This window comes from Megascapheus bottae, chromosome 13, assembly GCF_031878675.1.
Source record: "Megascapheus bottae isolate mThoBot1 chromosome 13, mThoBot2.hap1, whole genome shotgun sequence".
NCBI classification, from domain to species: Eukaryota; Metazoa; Chordata; class Mammalia; order Rodentia; family Geomyidae; genus Megascapheus; species Megascapheus bottae.
In genome coordinates this window covers 39,549,677-39,563,730 of record NC_143521.1, presented here as the reverse complement: position 1 = coordinate 39,563,730, position 14,054 = coordinate 39,549,677, and the positions used below count along the sequence as shown (strand labels likewise).

The following is a 14,054-nucleotide window of genomic DNA, read 5'->3' as shown; positions in this document are numbered from 1 at the left end:
ACACACACAGACACACACTTTTCCTAATCATTATCCAAACAGGAAATTAACATTGAGTTAAGACAATCATCTGATCTCACTTCCTTCACATCTTGACCAATTGTGCCAATGGTGACCTTTTGACAAGGAAATGGATCCTGGAGAGCATTGGGTTGTCATGGCTGCTTGGTCTCCTGTAATCTGGAATTGACTCTTGATCTGTCTGTGTCATTGTAACATTACATTTTAAGGCGTGCAGACCAGTTGCTTTGGGGAATGCCCTTCCTGTTGCAATTCAGGCTCTGTTCTTCAGCAGCAGAACCAGAGGCCAGGATGTGGGACACTCAGGAACCCTTGTGCCAACCTTTATGGTAGCATTACCTTTGGTGACTAATTTCATCTTTAACCTTATGACGGGTAGAGGATAAATCTCCTATTGTCAACTTTCACCTCCTCATCTCCAAGTCTCAGTATCCACAGATTATTCTTACTTGGGTCTGTTCTTAGTAAGAGTTTGCCCTGGCAATTATTTTAGCTGCCTCATTCCTTGTGCATTGGCTAGCTGGCTTCCTACTTATGAGGCAAAGCCTTCCCTTCCCACTTTTGTGGACTTCGCCTCATGATGGACTTGTGAATCCTTGTTTTCTTCCATAACCCATGATACTTTATGGTAGTATTTCTAATGGTTCTAGAGCTGGCTGGAGGACCTCTACAGGCCAGCTACTGTGTCTTATATCCCAGCCATTTGGGGTCCCTGAACTCCCAGCAATAGAAGTCAGGTAATGGGGCTAGGAGTCAGTTTAATACCAGTGCCGCGGCCACTCTCCACCTTCAGGCTGATAGAGAGCAGACCTGACCTTCTGTGGAGCTGAGCTTTTAAAGGAGAGCACCACACACAGGTGATCCTGATTATCAGGAAAATGCCACATGCAGGTGGTCGAGCAGTTTAAGCATTTTTACAAAAAAAAAAAAAAAAGACTTAAGACAGCTAATCCTAACAGTTTACTACATTCCCAACTTCTTTGTATATGGTCAAACCTTTGATAGAAGTAAGACTACAGGCTAGGTCATAGCTATAGTGACTCAAGTCTTCCACAAAATGAAGACTCGCATCAATTGTCATTCTCCCCTGTCTCTTATTTTTCTCCTACCTCATTTTTTTAAATGACTCTGGTTTTTCATTGTTGGGTTGATGGGTGAAGATTCTCATCTTCTATAACCTCTTCCAGTCGACAGGGGCTTTGACCCTCCCTCACCAGAAGCCAGAAACCTATAGCCTTAGCCTATTTTTACTAATCATTGCTTTAACACTTTGTACACTTCAGCTTTTATTTTCACTTGAAGCCTTGAAGCACCAGACACAGCCCATGGCCTTGAGTCACCTATTTTACAATAGGCAATTTTTCCATTCGAGTTTAACTCTTAGAGAATCTTTGAATTCAAATTGACAGTTTTTCCAAAAATGCAAAAATTATAAGCGCCATCACTGTACTAAGAATTACCAACTAGCATATGCCTCTTATAATATATTCAAGTACAAAATAGTACTGAGATCAAATTAACATCACACAGATAAACTTGTAACCATCTTTTAAACCTTTCTTAACCCTCTTTTTAAGGTTTCCTAAGGGGCAATTTTTAGAAATACCAATCAGATTTCTAATGTCAAGTCTGCAAGGAAATGGTATGAAGTTGATCTCCTCAGCAGTTTAGATAAACCGTCTTCATGCCAGCTTATTCTCTTCCACCATGCATGGATTTCTCCTAGGCCTGTCCCTTTCTCTTGATACTTCGATGCCCAAGCGGTTTTAGATGGACTAAGTATCTTATAGTAATAGACCTTCACATTTAAATTTCTAATACTTGAAGGATTGATTCCCCCTTCACCCCCATCCTATTTTCCAAGGTGCATACAGATACCAGGCAAGCGACCGAAACAAGTGTAGACTGTCTGACCCCAGCAGGGCAATCTAAGCCTAGCTGTAAACATTCCATCATGAGCTCAGCAGAAAGGCCCTCATGTCCCTTTACCTCCTTATTTAGACCTTATAGAAATCCAACTCCTGTTTCTAGCGTGAACACAGTCACCAAGCTCAAGAGAAGGCTGTATCCCTTACTGCTCTATTTCAGTAAGTCCTTGCCTGTGGAAGAAGAAGTCTGGCCTGTCTTCTTCCTTTCTCCATTTTTCTAATACTTGACCCCAGATTTTAACCAAAGGAAATAAATCCCAAATCCCCTGATGTTTTTTTTTTTCTTAACTTGATTACAGTATTACCATCTGTATGCCTAAAAATATCAGATCTCACTTTGCAAATCAAAAGATCCTTAAAACATTTTTTCTTGGTCAGTCCTGGGGCCTGAACTCTGGGCCTGAGCACAATCCCTGGGTCTTTTCAAGGCTAGAGCTCCCCAACTTCAGACACAGCACCACTACTGGCATGTTGTACCAAGGAATTGAACCCAGGTCTTTGTGCAGGCGAGGCAAGCACTCTACCACTTTGAGCCACAATACCATTTCTAGCTTTGGTGATGTAGATAAGAGTCTCAGTCTTTTCTGCCTAGTTTAGCTTTGAACAACAGTACTCAGCCTCCTTAGTGGCCAAGATGATAGGTTTGAACCATTGGTGCCCAGCGTAATTTCTCTTTAGTTAGAAGGGAAAAAAAATAGTAACCTGTCGGGATTAGCTGCCTTCTGGATCTATGCATTCGAAGGTAAAGATAAGCTGACTGGTTTTTATCAAGGGCAGGCTTCACACTGGTTTTTAGTCCGGCTGGTTTCATTCTCCTGGAAGGTGGTTGTAGCATGCAGCTTTGAGGACACCAGGCGGTTCCCATCCCTCTCCTTGGAGAGAAAAGATCTGTAAACGCTGCTGGCAATCATTCCAAGTAGGTTCATGAATAAAGAGAACAGACTCAAGGAGTTAAAGCCTGGGGTTTTCAGAAAAAGGGAGTAAGTCATCCTTGAGTTTCCCATGTTCCTGAAGAACCTGGGGGATCTGGTTCAGGTGACTGAGCTTCCCAAAGATGATCCTTCAAACTGCTTAAAGAAGAGGTGGATAAAAGGAACCCTCAGATGACCAGTCTACATTGAACTCATGCCATTCAAGCTCACCAGAGAGCCCAGAGATGGCCCATGAGCAGCAGCTCTACTCCTGAAATCAGAGAAACGTTCAAGCATTAATTCTACCGGGGGGAGAGACTGATGTCAGTTGACCCATGTTGTCCCATTGGTAAATGGAAACAGCTACACACAGAGACAAGAAACGAGTAACAACACAAACAAACTTCAGGTGGGACCCAAACCCACCCAAAGTCAGCGCTTACCTGTCCCAGTCCAGTTCTGGTTCAGTTCAGGTTCAATTCAGGTTCAATTTGTACACAACATAAAACACTCACCAATGTGACTGGTGCCAACCTGTTTCAGTTGGAACATGAGACACTTCCACTGGTCTGTTTCAACCTGTGCCAACTAGGTTCAGTTGGTCCAATAGTGAGGCAGCGTCTCACCATCACCTCAGGTCGGGGTATACAGCCGCATCCAGCTCACCCACGAACCTATCCAACACTGGCACACACTGGCCTGTTTTAGCCAGTACACAAAACGCTCATCAGTCTGTTTCAACCAGTGCACTAGACACAAGACAAGACTCTGACCAGTCTGTCAGTCAGTACACAGGTTAAGTACAAAACACTTGTCAGTCTCAGTCAGTATACAGAAAGCTCACCTCTGGAGGATTTTAGACAGACTCCTGTTTAACGTTGACCACAGAAGTATCTAGCCAGGAAAAGCTACTGCCTTTCTCGGGCACTGAAAGGAATTTCTTTTAGTGGCCCATCCTGGGCTTCCCGAAATCAAGGTCTGCAGCTGGGATCGTGCTGGGGCCTCCATATGTTATATCCCAGCCATTTGGGGGCCCCTGAAATCCCCAGCAATAGAAGTCACCAGCACTCAGTGAAGGGAGCTCAGAGTCAGTTTAATAGCAGTGCAGCGGCTACTCTCCACATTCAGGCTATAGAGAGCAGCCCGGCCCTTCTGTGGAGCTGAGCTTTTAAAGGAGAGCACCACACACAGGTGATCCTGATTACCAGGAAAATGCCACACGCAGGTGGTCAAGCAGTTTAAGCATTTTTACAAACACACAGAAACAGTTAGACAGCTAATCCTGACAGGTTACTACACTGTGTCCTGTTCTCCCTGTCCCTGTCAGTCTGCAAGGCAATTACAATTTAAAAGCAACATTTTCTAAGTGGGTTGAGTCTTTTTCTCAAGTTCCTGGATGTCCTGATGAATAATCAAGTTTCTCTATCTGGCTCAAATATGCCTCACTCTCTCTCTGGCTTTCCTCCCTCCACACAATTCCTCCCTTGTGAAACAGGGTTTCTCTGCAAGAAGACTTTACTAACAGCTCCCATTAACATGGCCATCTTCAAAGATGGAATTATTGAACTCACACATAACAAGCTGGATGTGGGTCAGGCCTGACAGGACTCCAGGAGAAGCTTCTGGCGCCAGCAGTGTGTAGACACGGCCACCATAACGCTGTTTGCTTTTCCCCTGTGTAAACCACGACATGGTTACTAAAGGATTTACCCTTTTGCTTCCTGATTGCTTTTTTACACTCCAAAGAGAAAGCTGATTTTGATTCTGCTTAGCAATCACAAGCACTTAGGAAGAAAGCAGCCAGACCCTTTCTTTGCCACTCAACCTTGCTTCCAGAAAGGTGCTCTTTTCTCATTTCCATGTATCATGCTGAGCCCATAGTTTTCCTTTTAACACCTGGAAAAAGAGAACCCCCAACCAAATGAAGGCGTGGATGGTGTAAGGGTGATGTGTGCAAAAGGAAATGGGTTGAATTGAAGTTAACACATCATATAAGGAAGAAAACTTGTAGATGGGTGTGCAGGCACTCCACCCCATTCCTCAGCCAGTGGAGAGAAAGAATGTCATTGGGAAGGGAAACGGGGTGTAGTGAGATAGGGCACAACCTGGAACAAGGAAGAGGCTGTTCCCACTAAGCTCCAGGCTGTTCCCACTAAGCTCCGAGCTCCATCAAGAGAGTGAAGCATGGCCCTCAGGTATGGCACGAGGTCTGCCTGCGGGAGAGCCCTGTAGTGCCCCAAGAGGGAAAGAACCAACCTAGAAACTCAATTCTAAATGAGGAAATGCCCTGATGACAGGCTGTAATGACAAGGCAAGGGGGCCCAGGGCCTATGGGAAGCTGAGAACACAAAGCGTTGCAAGATGTCAAAGTATGTATGGTCTTGATCCAGATGATCTTCCTGCCTCTATCCATCTTTCCTTTTCTCTGCCCCTTCCTCTTTCTTATTCTCTCCCCTTCCCTCCTTCCCTTTCCTCTCCCTCCCTCCCCCTTCCTTTTCTCCTTTCCTTCTTCCCTCCCCCTTCCTTTTCTCATTCCCTCCCTCTCTCCCTGTCTTTTCCTCCCCACACATAGCTCTTAAACTTTCCATCATAAAGCTGCCATGATGTGTTTCATAATTAATGTTTTATGATTGCTTCCTGTTCATTATTCTAACCAGTCTTTATTTCTCAAACACTTTTAAGCCATTGTTTTTCCTTTCCTTTGATATTTTCTTTGGCACCTATCCTCTTGACTGATTTTTAAAAAGCCAAGATAAACAAATGTATTGTAGGCAGGAAATGGCAGGATTACTGAGCTGAAACTGGAATGAGGAGGGGAAGAGGTGCTCAAGGTACCTTTTCATCTATTCCATTAATCTATCTATCTATGGGTTACTAGCAGAAAATGGGGGCTTAAGTAAGAGGGAAGCTTAAGTAGTCATAAAATCCCTCACCTTGGAAAGTGGACCACTTAATTCAAGTGCTCTGGTAAAGTAAAAAAAAAATCATATACACATATCAAACTAAACCCTTGATATATAGAGAATTCTATATATATATACTATATATATATTCTATATATATAGAATTCTATATATATAATATATACTATATATATATTGTATATATATACTATATATGCATAAAATTCTGCCTATATGGAGAATTGTAACTGCATTATGGCTTATATCTTTTAATTGGTGTCAACCTTAACAGAAATATACCATGTAGCCTTGTTTATAGCACCACACGTGGTGGGTGTCCACATGGCATGGCAACTGCATCTCATCTTTCATAGATATAAGGCTGTCATTTTTAATATTTTTTTACTATGCTGTATCCAAATGAAGTTAGGTGATACACTGGTCTGTGCTTGCTCCATCCAACAACACCATAGGGTAGGGATGTTATTATCCCTGTTGACAGATAGAGCAATAGAAGCATAAAGTTACCCAGGGAGGAGGGGGCAGAGCTGGTCCCAGAACCAGGGTTTTTGGCCCCCAAAGGGACCTCTTTCAACTTGCCGTGTGACATGGTCAGCACAAACTTAGCAAGTATTGATTTGGATGTTTTGTTTGGGTCTTTGTTTGTTATTTGGTTTTTGCCGTCCTAGGGCTTGAACTCTGGGCCTAGGCACTGCCCTTGTGCTTGCTCAAGGCTAGCGCTCTACCACTTGAGTCAAAGCACCATTTCTGGCTTTTTCTGTGTCTGTGGTACCAAGGAATTGAACCCAGGACTTCATGCATGCTAGGCAAGAATTCTACCACTAGACCATACTCCTGGCCCGTTAGCAAATATCGTTGGGCCACAGACACACACAAAAGGCTTACAAGCCCTACTCATTTTCCTTTTGAGCTGCAGTCCTTCCTTGCACAAATATGCACTTAGTTTACTGAGTTCCAGATACTACCCTTGGTGCTGAGAAATGGGACTGAAAGAAAGGCTCTGTCCTCATAGCACAGACCTCAGAGTAGAAAAGACAGACCAGGAGAAACAAATGACAAAATAACCAGTAATAGCATGTGCTAGGAAGAAAACTGAAGGACCATCAGAAGAGAGAGGATGATGAGAGATGGTGGGTGGCTCAAAGGATTCTTCAACAGATCGATCTATTCTCTCAAAAAGAGTGTGACAGGGCACTCATTAATTAAATGATAAATATCCTTCACTGAGAGAAAAAAAATACTAGGAACTTAAGGGTGTGATGAAGACACTTAGGCTGTTATGTTTCTAGAGCCAGAGGTCTTGAATTGGTAACTGGAGTAAAATGATGTCCTGGGAGCCATATTCCTTCCCAGATCCCCCAGAGTTGAATACAATCCTGTTCTTCTATGGCTTGCAACCATCTTGCCATCTCTGACTTTGTGATTACAGAGCCTTTCCTCTTCTGTCTGAAGCCAAACCTCCCTCCTCCTTTTACACATAAGCACATAGATAATTGTATTTAGAAATCACACAGACAAGCCAGGCATGGTGGGTCATGCCTATAATCCTAGCTACGCAGGAGGCTGAGATTGGAGGATCAAGGTTCAAAGCCAGCCCTGGCACAAAAGGACCTGATACTCTTATCTCCAATTAACCTCTAGAAAATGGGAAGTGGTGCTTGGCTCAAGGATGGGCGGTAGCCTTGAGCTGAAGAGCTCAGGAACAGTGCCCAGCCCCAGAGTTCAAGCTCCCATGACCCACAAAAAGAAAAAGAATTCATCCAGACAATCTAGACACATCTTCCCATCCCCCCATTCTCAACTTGATCACATCTACAAAGGTTGTTTTGTATTTTCTTTTAGATTCATTTGGCCATTTAAGGTAATAGTCAAAGATTCTAGGAATTGGGACAAGATAAGTTTTAGAGAGCTATTTTTCATCCCACTGCAGTGAGCTATTTGTGAATTTTATTGTTCAATGTAGGAACATACTGTTGTAGAGGAATTTGAGAAACAGAGAAGCCACATTTTCTTTTTTACTAGTCCTGGGCCTGAGCACTGTCCTTGAGCTTTCTCAAGGCTAGAGTCTTACCACTGGAGCCACAGCACCACTCCTAGCTTTTTCTATGTATATGGTACTAAGGAATGAAACCCAGGTCTTTGTGAATGCTAGGTAAGCACTCTACCACTAGGCCATGCTCTTGGCCCCAGAAGCTTCATTTTGAGAGATGGAATTTGGGAGTCTTTACTAGGAAGTGACTGCTGGTGGACGCCTTTTTTTTTTTTTTTTTTTTTTTTTTTTTGCCAGTCCTGGGCTTGAGCTCAGGTCCTGAGCACTGTCCTTGGACTTTCTCAAGGCTAGAGCTCTCTACCACTTGAGCCACAGCACCACTCCTGGCTTTTTCTATGTATGTGGTTCCAAGGAATTAAACCCAGATCTTCATGCATACTAGGCAAGCACTCTACCACTAGGCCAAACTCCTTGCCATGCAGTTGGACTCCTGTCTCAAAGATCTGCATCCTAGAATACCACTAGCATGAAGCTTTTAAAGACAAAAGCCACATGTTTTAGGTGGAGAGCCAATAGAACCAAATCATCTAAGAAAATAATCAAAGTTCAGCGTTCTCTGAACATTTACAATTCAAAGAATGGCCTATCTCACCTCTAGGCATTTTGGAGCTGGATGAAAACCCACCACCACCCAACAAGGCACCAGGATGACTATAAGGACAAAACCCAGGTTCCTTATTACAATATAACCAATGAATCTATATTTCTTCCACACTATAGTAGCCAGAAGCCTGTGGCCCATGCCTGTAAATCCTAACTATTCAAAATCCAGTAGAGCTGTGGCTCAAGTAGTAAGAGAGAAAGCCTTGAGCTAAAAAGCTAAGTGGGATTGCCCAGGCCGAGTTTAAGCCCCAGTACACACACACACACACACACACACACACACACACACACACACAGGGCTGTAGCAGCAGCAGCAGTCATTGTCTCAGTGTAAAGTGTATGAAGTAGCACCCTGGGAAAGAAGGGAGGAACAGCCTACAGCCTAGAGTGAATCCTCTCTCTAGGGTGTGTGTCGTTGGAGACCAAGGGACTGAGATTGTATGTATTGATTTTTTTTCTTTTTCTTTAAGTCTACCGATGTTAGAAATAGAAAATGACTTAGAAATGCTTGCTCATTAATTTTGAGAATTGTCTCAGCAGATAAAAGTGATTCATTTTTGGGGGCCGGGAGTTTGGTCTAGTGGTAGAGTGCTTGCCTAGCATGCACGAAGACCCAGGTTCAATTCCTCGGTACCACATATATAGAAAAAAGCCAGAAATGGTACTGAGGCTCAAGTGGTAGAGCTCTCACCTTGAGAAAGTCCAAGGACAGTGCTCAGGCCCTGAGTTCAAGCCCACAACTGGCAAAAAAAAATGATTCGTTTTTACATGAGAAGGAAATGATGGAGGAATTCAGCCTGGGGCAGGGGACACTGGAAAAGTGGGAAATGAAATCACCTGGGGACAATGTCTTTAACCTTCTAGGGAATGCAGTTCACGAATCATCAATAGAATTGACCCACTGATGAAGAAGCACTTCAGTACAGGTAGTATAGGCAAAGCTTATACTAATCTCATCAACAGGTTGAAACACCACTAAGGATATAAATTGTGGGGCTCGTGGGTCAGACATTTTTAATCCTTGCTGTCTGTGTGAGTCAGCTTTCTGTTACTGTGACAAAATACCTGACATAATCCATATAGAAAAAGAGAAGATTTATGCTCGCTTGTGGATTGAGACGTGCTGGGCTGTGGTCACATGACCTTATTGCTTTAGGCCTGTGCTGGCAGAGCATGTGGCAGAGAAGAAGCAAGACAAGAAGAGGAGGGTTTTGATCCTAATATCCCTCTCAAGGGAATTCCCCCAATGACCTAATTTCCTCCCACTAAGTCCAACCTCCTATAGGCCCCATCTCCCATTATTGTCATGGGCTGGTGATAAGCTTTCAACAGATGGACCTTTGATACACTCAAAATCTAAAGTATTACAGAATCATACTACTTGGAGACAAACCCCTCAGCAAGGATCCCCTCAGGTTGTCCTAGCTCCTGCTGTGAGCACTGGTCCTCTGTAAAAAATAAAAAGGCACAGGTCATTTCTCTCTCTGGTATTCTTCTGCAAAATGGAGATGAGTTTACTCCAACAGAGACAAGTGTTAATAATAATGGTGAACTCTACATCACTGATTTTAGAAACTTGTGGTTATTCTTGGTAACTAGGGCTCTCTGATCCCATGTTACCCTTTGGCCAAAATTTGCAACTCTTCCTTTTCAGTGTCCAGGAAGGAAAACATGAGCCTTACACCTACTAAAAATATCACTCAACATGTTCTCTCCTTTTCACACCTTTTCCAGATGGTGACAAGAAATCATCCAGATGGGGTGCAGGTGCTGTAAAATGATACAAAGGTAATGCTGAAAAAGATTTCATCTGCATGGGATGTGTGGTTACCATGAAATCACTTTTAAAGACCACACACACAGGCCCCCAAAAAAGTAAAATAAAATAACGTTCATGTACTAATGTAGTACATTTATCCAGCCTGGAGTTCCATCTGCATTGCCAAGATACTAATATTGCTCTGTATTGATATCATTTAGAGGATGTGTAACCAATATGTTTAACTTGTTTTTGTGGCTTGCACATAGGGCCTGAGCACTGTCACTAAGCTTTTTCACTCTAGGCTAGCATTCTGCCCCTTTTAGCCACAGTGCTACTTTCAGTCTTCTGGTGATTAACTGAAGATAAGAGTCTTGTGGACTTTCCTTCCCAGGCTGGCTTTGAACAATGATGCTCAGATCTCAGGATCATGAGTAGCTAGAATTACAGGTGTGAGCCACTAATGCCCAGCGTTTTTGCTTTGTTTTTATGTTTGTTTGCTTGCTTGCTTGTTTGCTCAGTGTACAGAGCTTATTGGGTACACCATTGTTTTCTTATTTTCTTCTTTTTTTTTTTGCCAGTCCTGGGCCTTGAACTCAGAGCCTGGGCACTGTCCTTGGGCTTTCTCGAGGCTACAGCTCTACCAGTTGAGCCACAGTACCATTTCTGGCTTCTTTCTATGTATGTGGTACCCAGGAATCAAACTCGGATCTTCGTGCATGCTAGGCAAGCACTCTACCACTAGGCCAAACTCCCAGCCCATACACTATTGTTTCCTAAGCCTGAATTTGTTTGTTTGCTTGTTTGCTCAGTGTACAAAGCTTATTGGGAAACACCATTGTTTTCTAAGATTGAATTTTGTGCAGGTGAAATTTATATTTCTCCAGGAAGCATCAAAACAAAGAAAATCTTGGAATTCACAAAGGACCTGAAATAGCACAACTGAAAATAAGACCCCATTTCATGTGTATCATATTAATCATAAAAGAAACAAATTTAGTGACAATTTTCCTTCCTTAACTATCCTCTTTTAACCAACTTCCTGAAATTATTTTCTTCTATTGCAAATATATGGGAACAACTAAGTTTTGCTCTGTGGGAGTCATATGATATTTGGCTTTATTAAAAGGTTTTTTTTGTTCCAAGTACAACTATCCCTCCATGCCTGTGGAATATTTATTTCTTGGGTCAATAAACCACAAATCAAAAGTATTCAGGATAGCCGGACACTGGGACTCACACCTGTAATCCTAGCTACTCAGGACCCTGAAATCTGAAGATCACAGTTAAAAGCTAGCCAAGGCAGAAAAGCCTATGAGACTCTTATTTCTAATTAACCACTACAAAACTGGAAGTGGTGTTGTGATAGATTGGTAGAGAACTAGCCTTGAGCCAAAGAGCTCAGACAGCACCCAGTCCCTGAGTTGAAGCCCCATGACCACCAACAACAACAACAACAAAAATATTTCAGGGAAAAAAAAGCTCTGTATCTGTACTAATCACATATACACTGTATTCTTGTCATCATTTCCTAAGTAAGACATTGTTAGAAATTATTTGCATTGGATATATATTGCACTGGGTACAATAAGTAATCTAGAGATGATCTGAAATAGAAGAGAAGATGTAGATAGGAATATATAAGTACTGTTCCACTTTATACAAAGGGACATGAACATCCACACACTCTGGTATCTGAAACCAACCCATCATGGATACTAAGGTATCCTGTTTTTCCTTTATGCTAGTACAGACTTCATACTTAACATTTCATGATGATAGAATAATCCACTGGGGAGGAGTAACATCAGTCCTTAGCACTATATTTCCTTATTAGTGGGCATTTGTTTGGTTCACCTTTTCCCACTTTTCTCATTCCCAGCTATCTCTTTGATCCAGTCCAAGTGCCCTCCCCTGGCTATGTCAATGAAGTAAGCAGCTGCAAGCTGGAGGAAGATGACACTGTGAAGTTGAAAGGCACCCTTAGCAGTGAGGTCCTGGTGCACAAAAATGCCCTCCCTGATGGGGGTTTGGGGAGAACTGAGAGCAGGGGTAGGACATCTGGTCTACCTCACCAAGGATCACCCCTACAAGAAGATACTGGAGGGGAACACTGTGTGGCAATCAATGGCATCAGCCCCACACTGCAATCGAGGAATCCCAAACCCCAGCAGGGGGACAGTGGCTCCTGGACTAGCACTGCAGAAAACAGCCACCCAACCCAACCCTTCCTTAAAGAGGATGGCAACAGGAAACAGGACTGTGTGCTGCCTGCCTCTGAAGAAACCCAAGTCATCCAAAATGGAGAAAACAGAGTCCCCTCTGAGGTAGAAAGTACTGTCTCAGCCACACCAGATTGTATCCTTCAGATACCAGCCCCAGATTACCCTCAGCTCTGGAATCCTGTTGCAGACAATGGGGATCATGAAGAGAAGGACTATCTTTTCCAGAACCACCAGGAAGGTAAGCCCCTGGCAGGAATTCACCTCAGTGTAGGAGATCATGGTTTGAACCTGCCCTTCCCCAGGAAGAGGAGCTGGGACTCACTAAATGAAGCCGTGACCACAGAAGTTCTGAACATCTACTTCAAAGACAATGATCCTGTTCACACCATGCCTGGTGTTGATTCCAGAATGAAGAAAGGGAGCTCTTGTGGCTCAGAAGGAGACACAGATGAGGAGGTGGAATACGAGGACTTGGCAGTGGCTGAAGCACTGGCAGCCCTAGAAGCTGCTACTGCAGGAGAGGATACAGATGAGGAAGACTAGGAGAGGAGACTGGGCACAGGCTATAAGCTAGTGCCAGGCTGAGCAAATGCAGGTTCATTGCTAGCATGCCCACTGCCTCCTGGCCAGTTGTTTACATCCAGCGTCTGTCCTATCAGTCCTGTGCCATGCTGCTTGCTAAATATGTGGAGCATCACTCTGTGAAGATGGGCTGATGCTCAGGTAGCTAAAGTAACTCATTGTGAGCCAGAGTGCCTAAGTCCATGACAAATGCAGAATTTAAGCAGCCCACTTCCCAGCTATCAGTGCAATCCAAAATGTTTTGGTCCAGAGTTCCAGAAGACTATTCTGCAATCCCAACATCTAATTCCAGAGCACATACCACAGAGCATTCTGTCTGACTGTAAAATTCTTCTGGTTGGGGTGAGTGAGTGTGTGTGTGTGTGTGTGTATGCACAAGTATATGCCAGTACTGGAGCTTAAACTCAGGACATAGAGCTCTTGCTTAGATTTTTTTTTCCTGCTCAAGGCTGGCACTCTTCACTTGAACCATGCTTCCACTTCCATGGTTTTTGCTGGTTAATTGGAGATGAGAGTCTCATAGACTTTTCTGCTTTGGTTGGCATCAAACTTTGATCCTCAGATCTCAGCCCCTAGGATTACAGGCGTGAGCCTCCAAGTTCTGGCTTCACTAAAAAGTCTATACCTTGCTTCTGAAAGCCAAATGTTTTACTCAACCTAGAAATACAAAACAAAACAAAAAACTATCCCCTTTTTAAAGTGCCTATCCTGCCACTAAGGCCTGGCTTCCTATAGTCAGGGACACTCATCCAGGGAACTAATTACTAACTACTTGTTGGACAGTGAGCCAAGCTCAGTGGCCTTCACAGTGGAACAAAAGTGACCAGTAAACAAATGGTTAGTCATTCACTGAAGTATGCAAACACCTTGACCTTAACTTTTTCACACGATTACTTCTTAATCTCCTTTGGGATTTTTGGGGAAGCGGGCTAAAAATCATTGATAAAACTTCCTGTGTCATATTTTGGTCTTAAGTTCATGAGTTTTGGGAACAGCAAAAAGCCATATATGGAGTGTTTTATGTCTGATTCCAATTAAAAGAAATAATACA

General features: G+C 43.2%; 1 protein-coding gene across 1 annotated transcript in view; it reads left to right on the top strand.

The window, feature by feature from the left end:
- Pgcka1 (PDCD10 and GCKIII kinases associated 1) overlaps positions 1-14,054 on the top strand; it is a 67,821-nt gene extending 53,767 nt beyond the window's left edge. The window contains exons 3-4 of the mRNA XM_090343728.1: positions 10,172-10,225; positions 12,079-14,054. Of these exons, the coding sequence (XP_090199854.1) occupies positions 10,194-10,225; positions 12,079-12,964 (918 nt within the window). The 5' untranslated portion in view covers positions 10,172-10,193 and the 3' untranslated portion in view covers positions 12,965-14,054. The remainder of the gene's footprint in view (positions 1-10,171; positions 10,226-12,078) is intronic.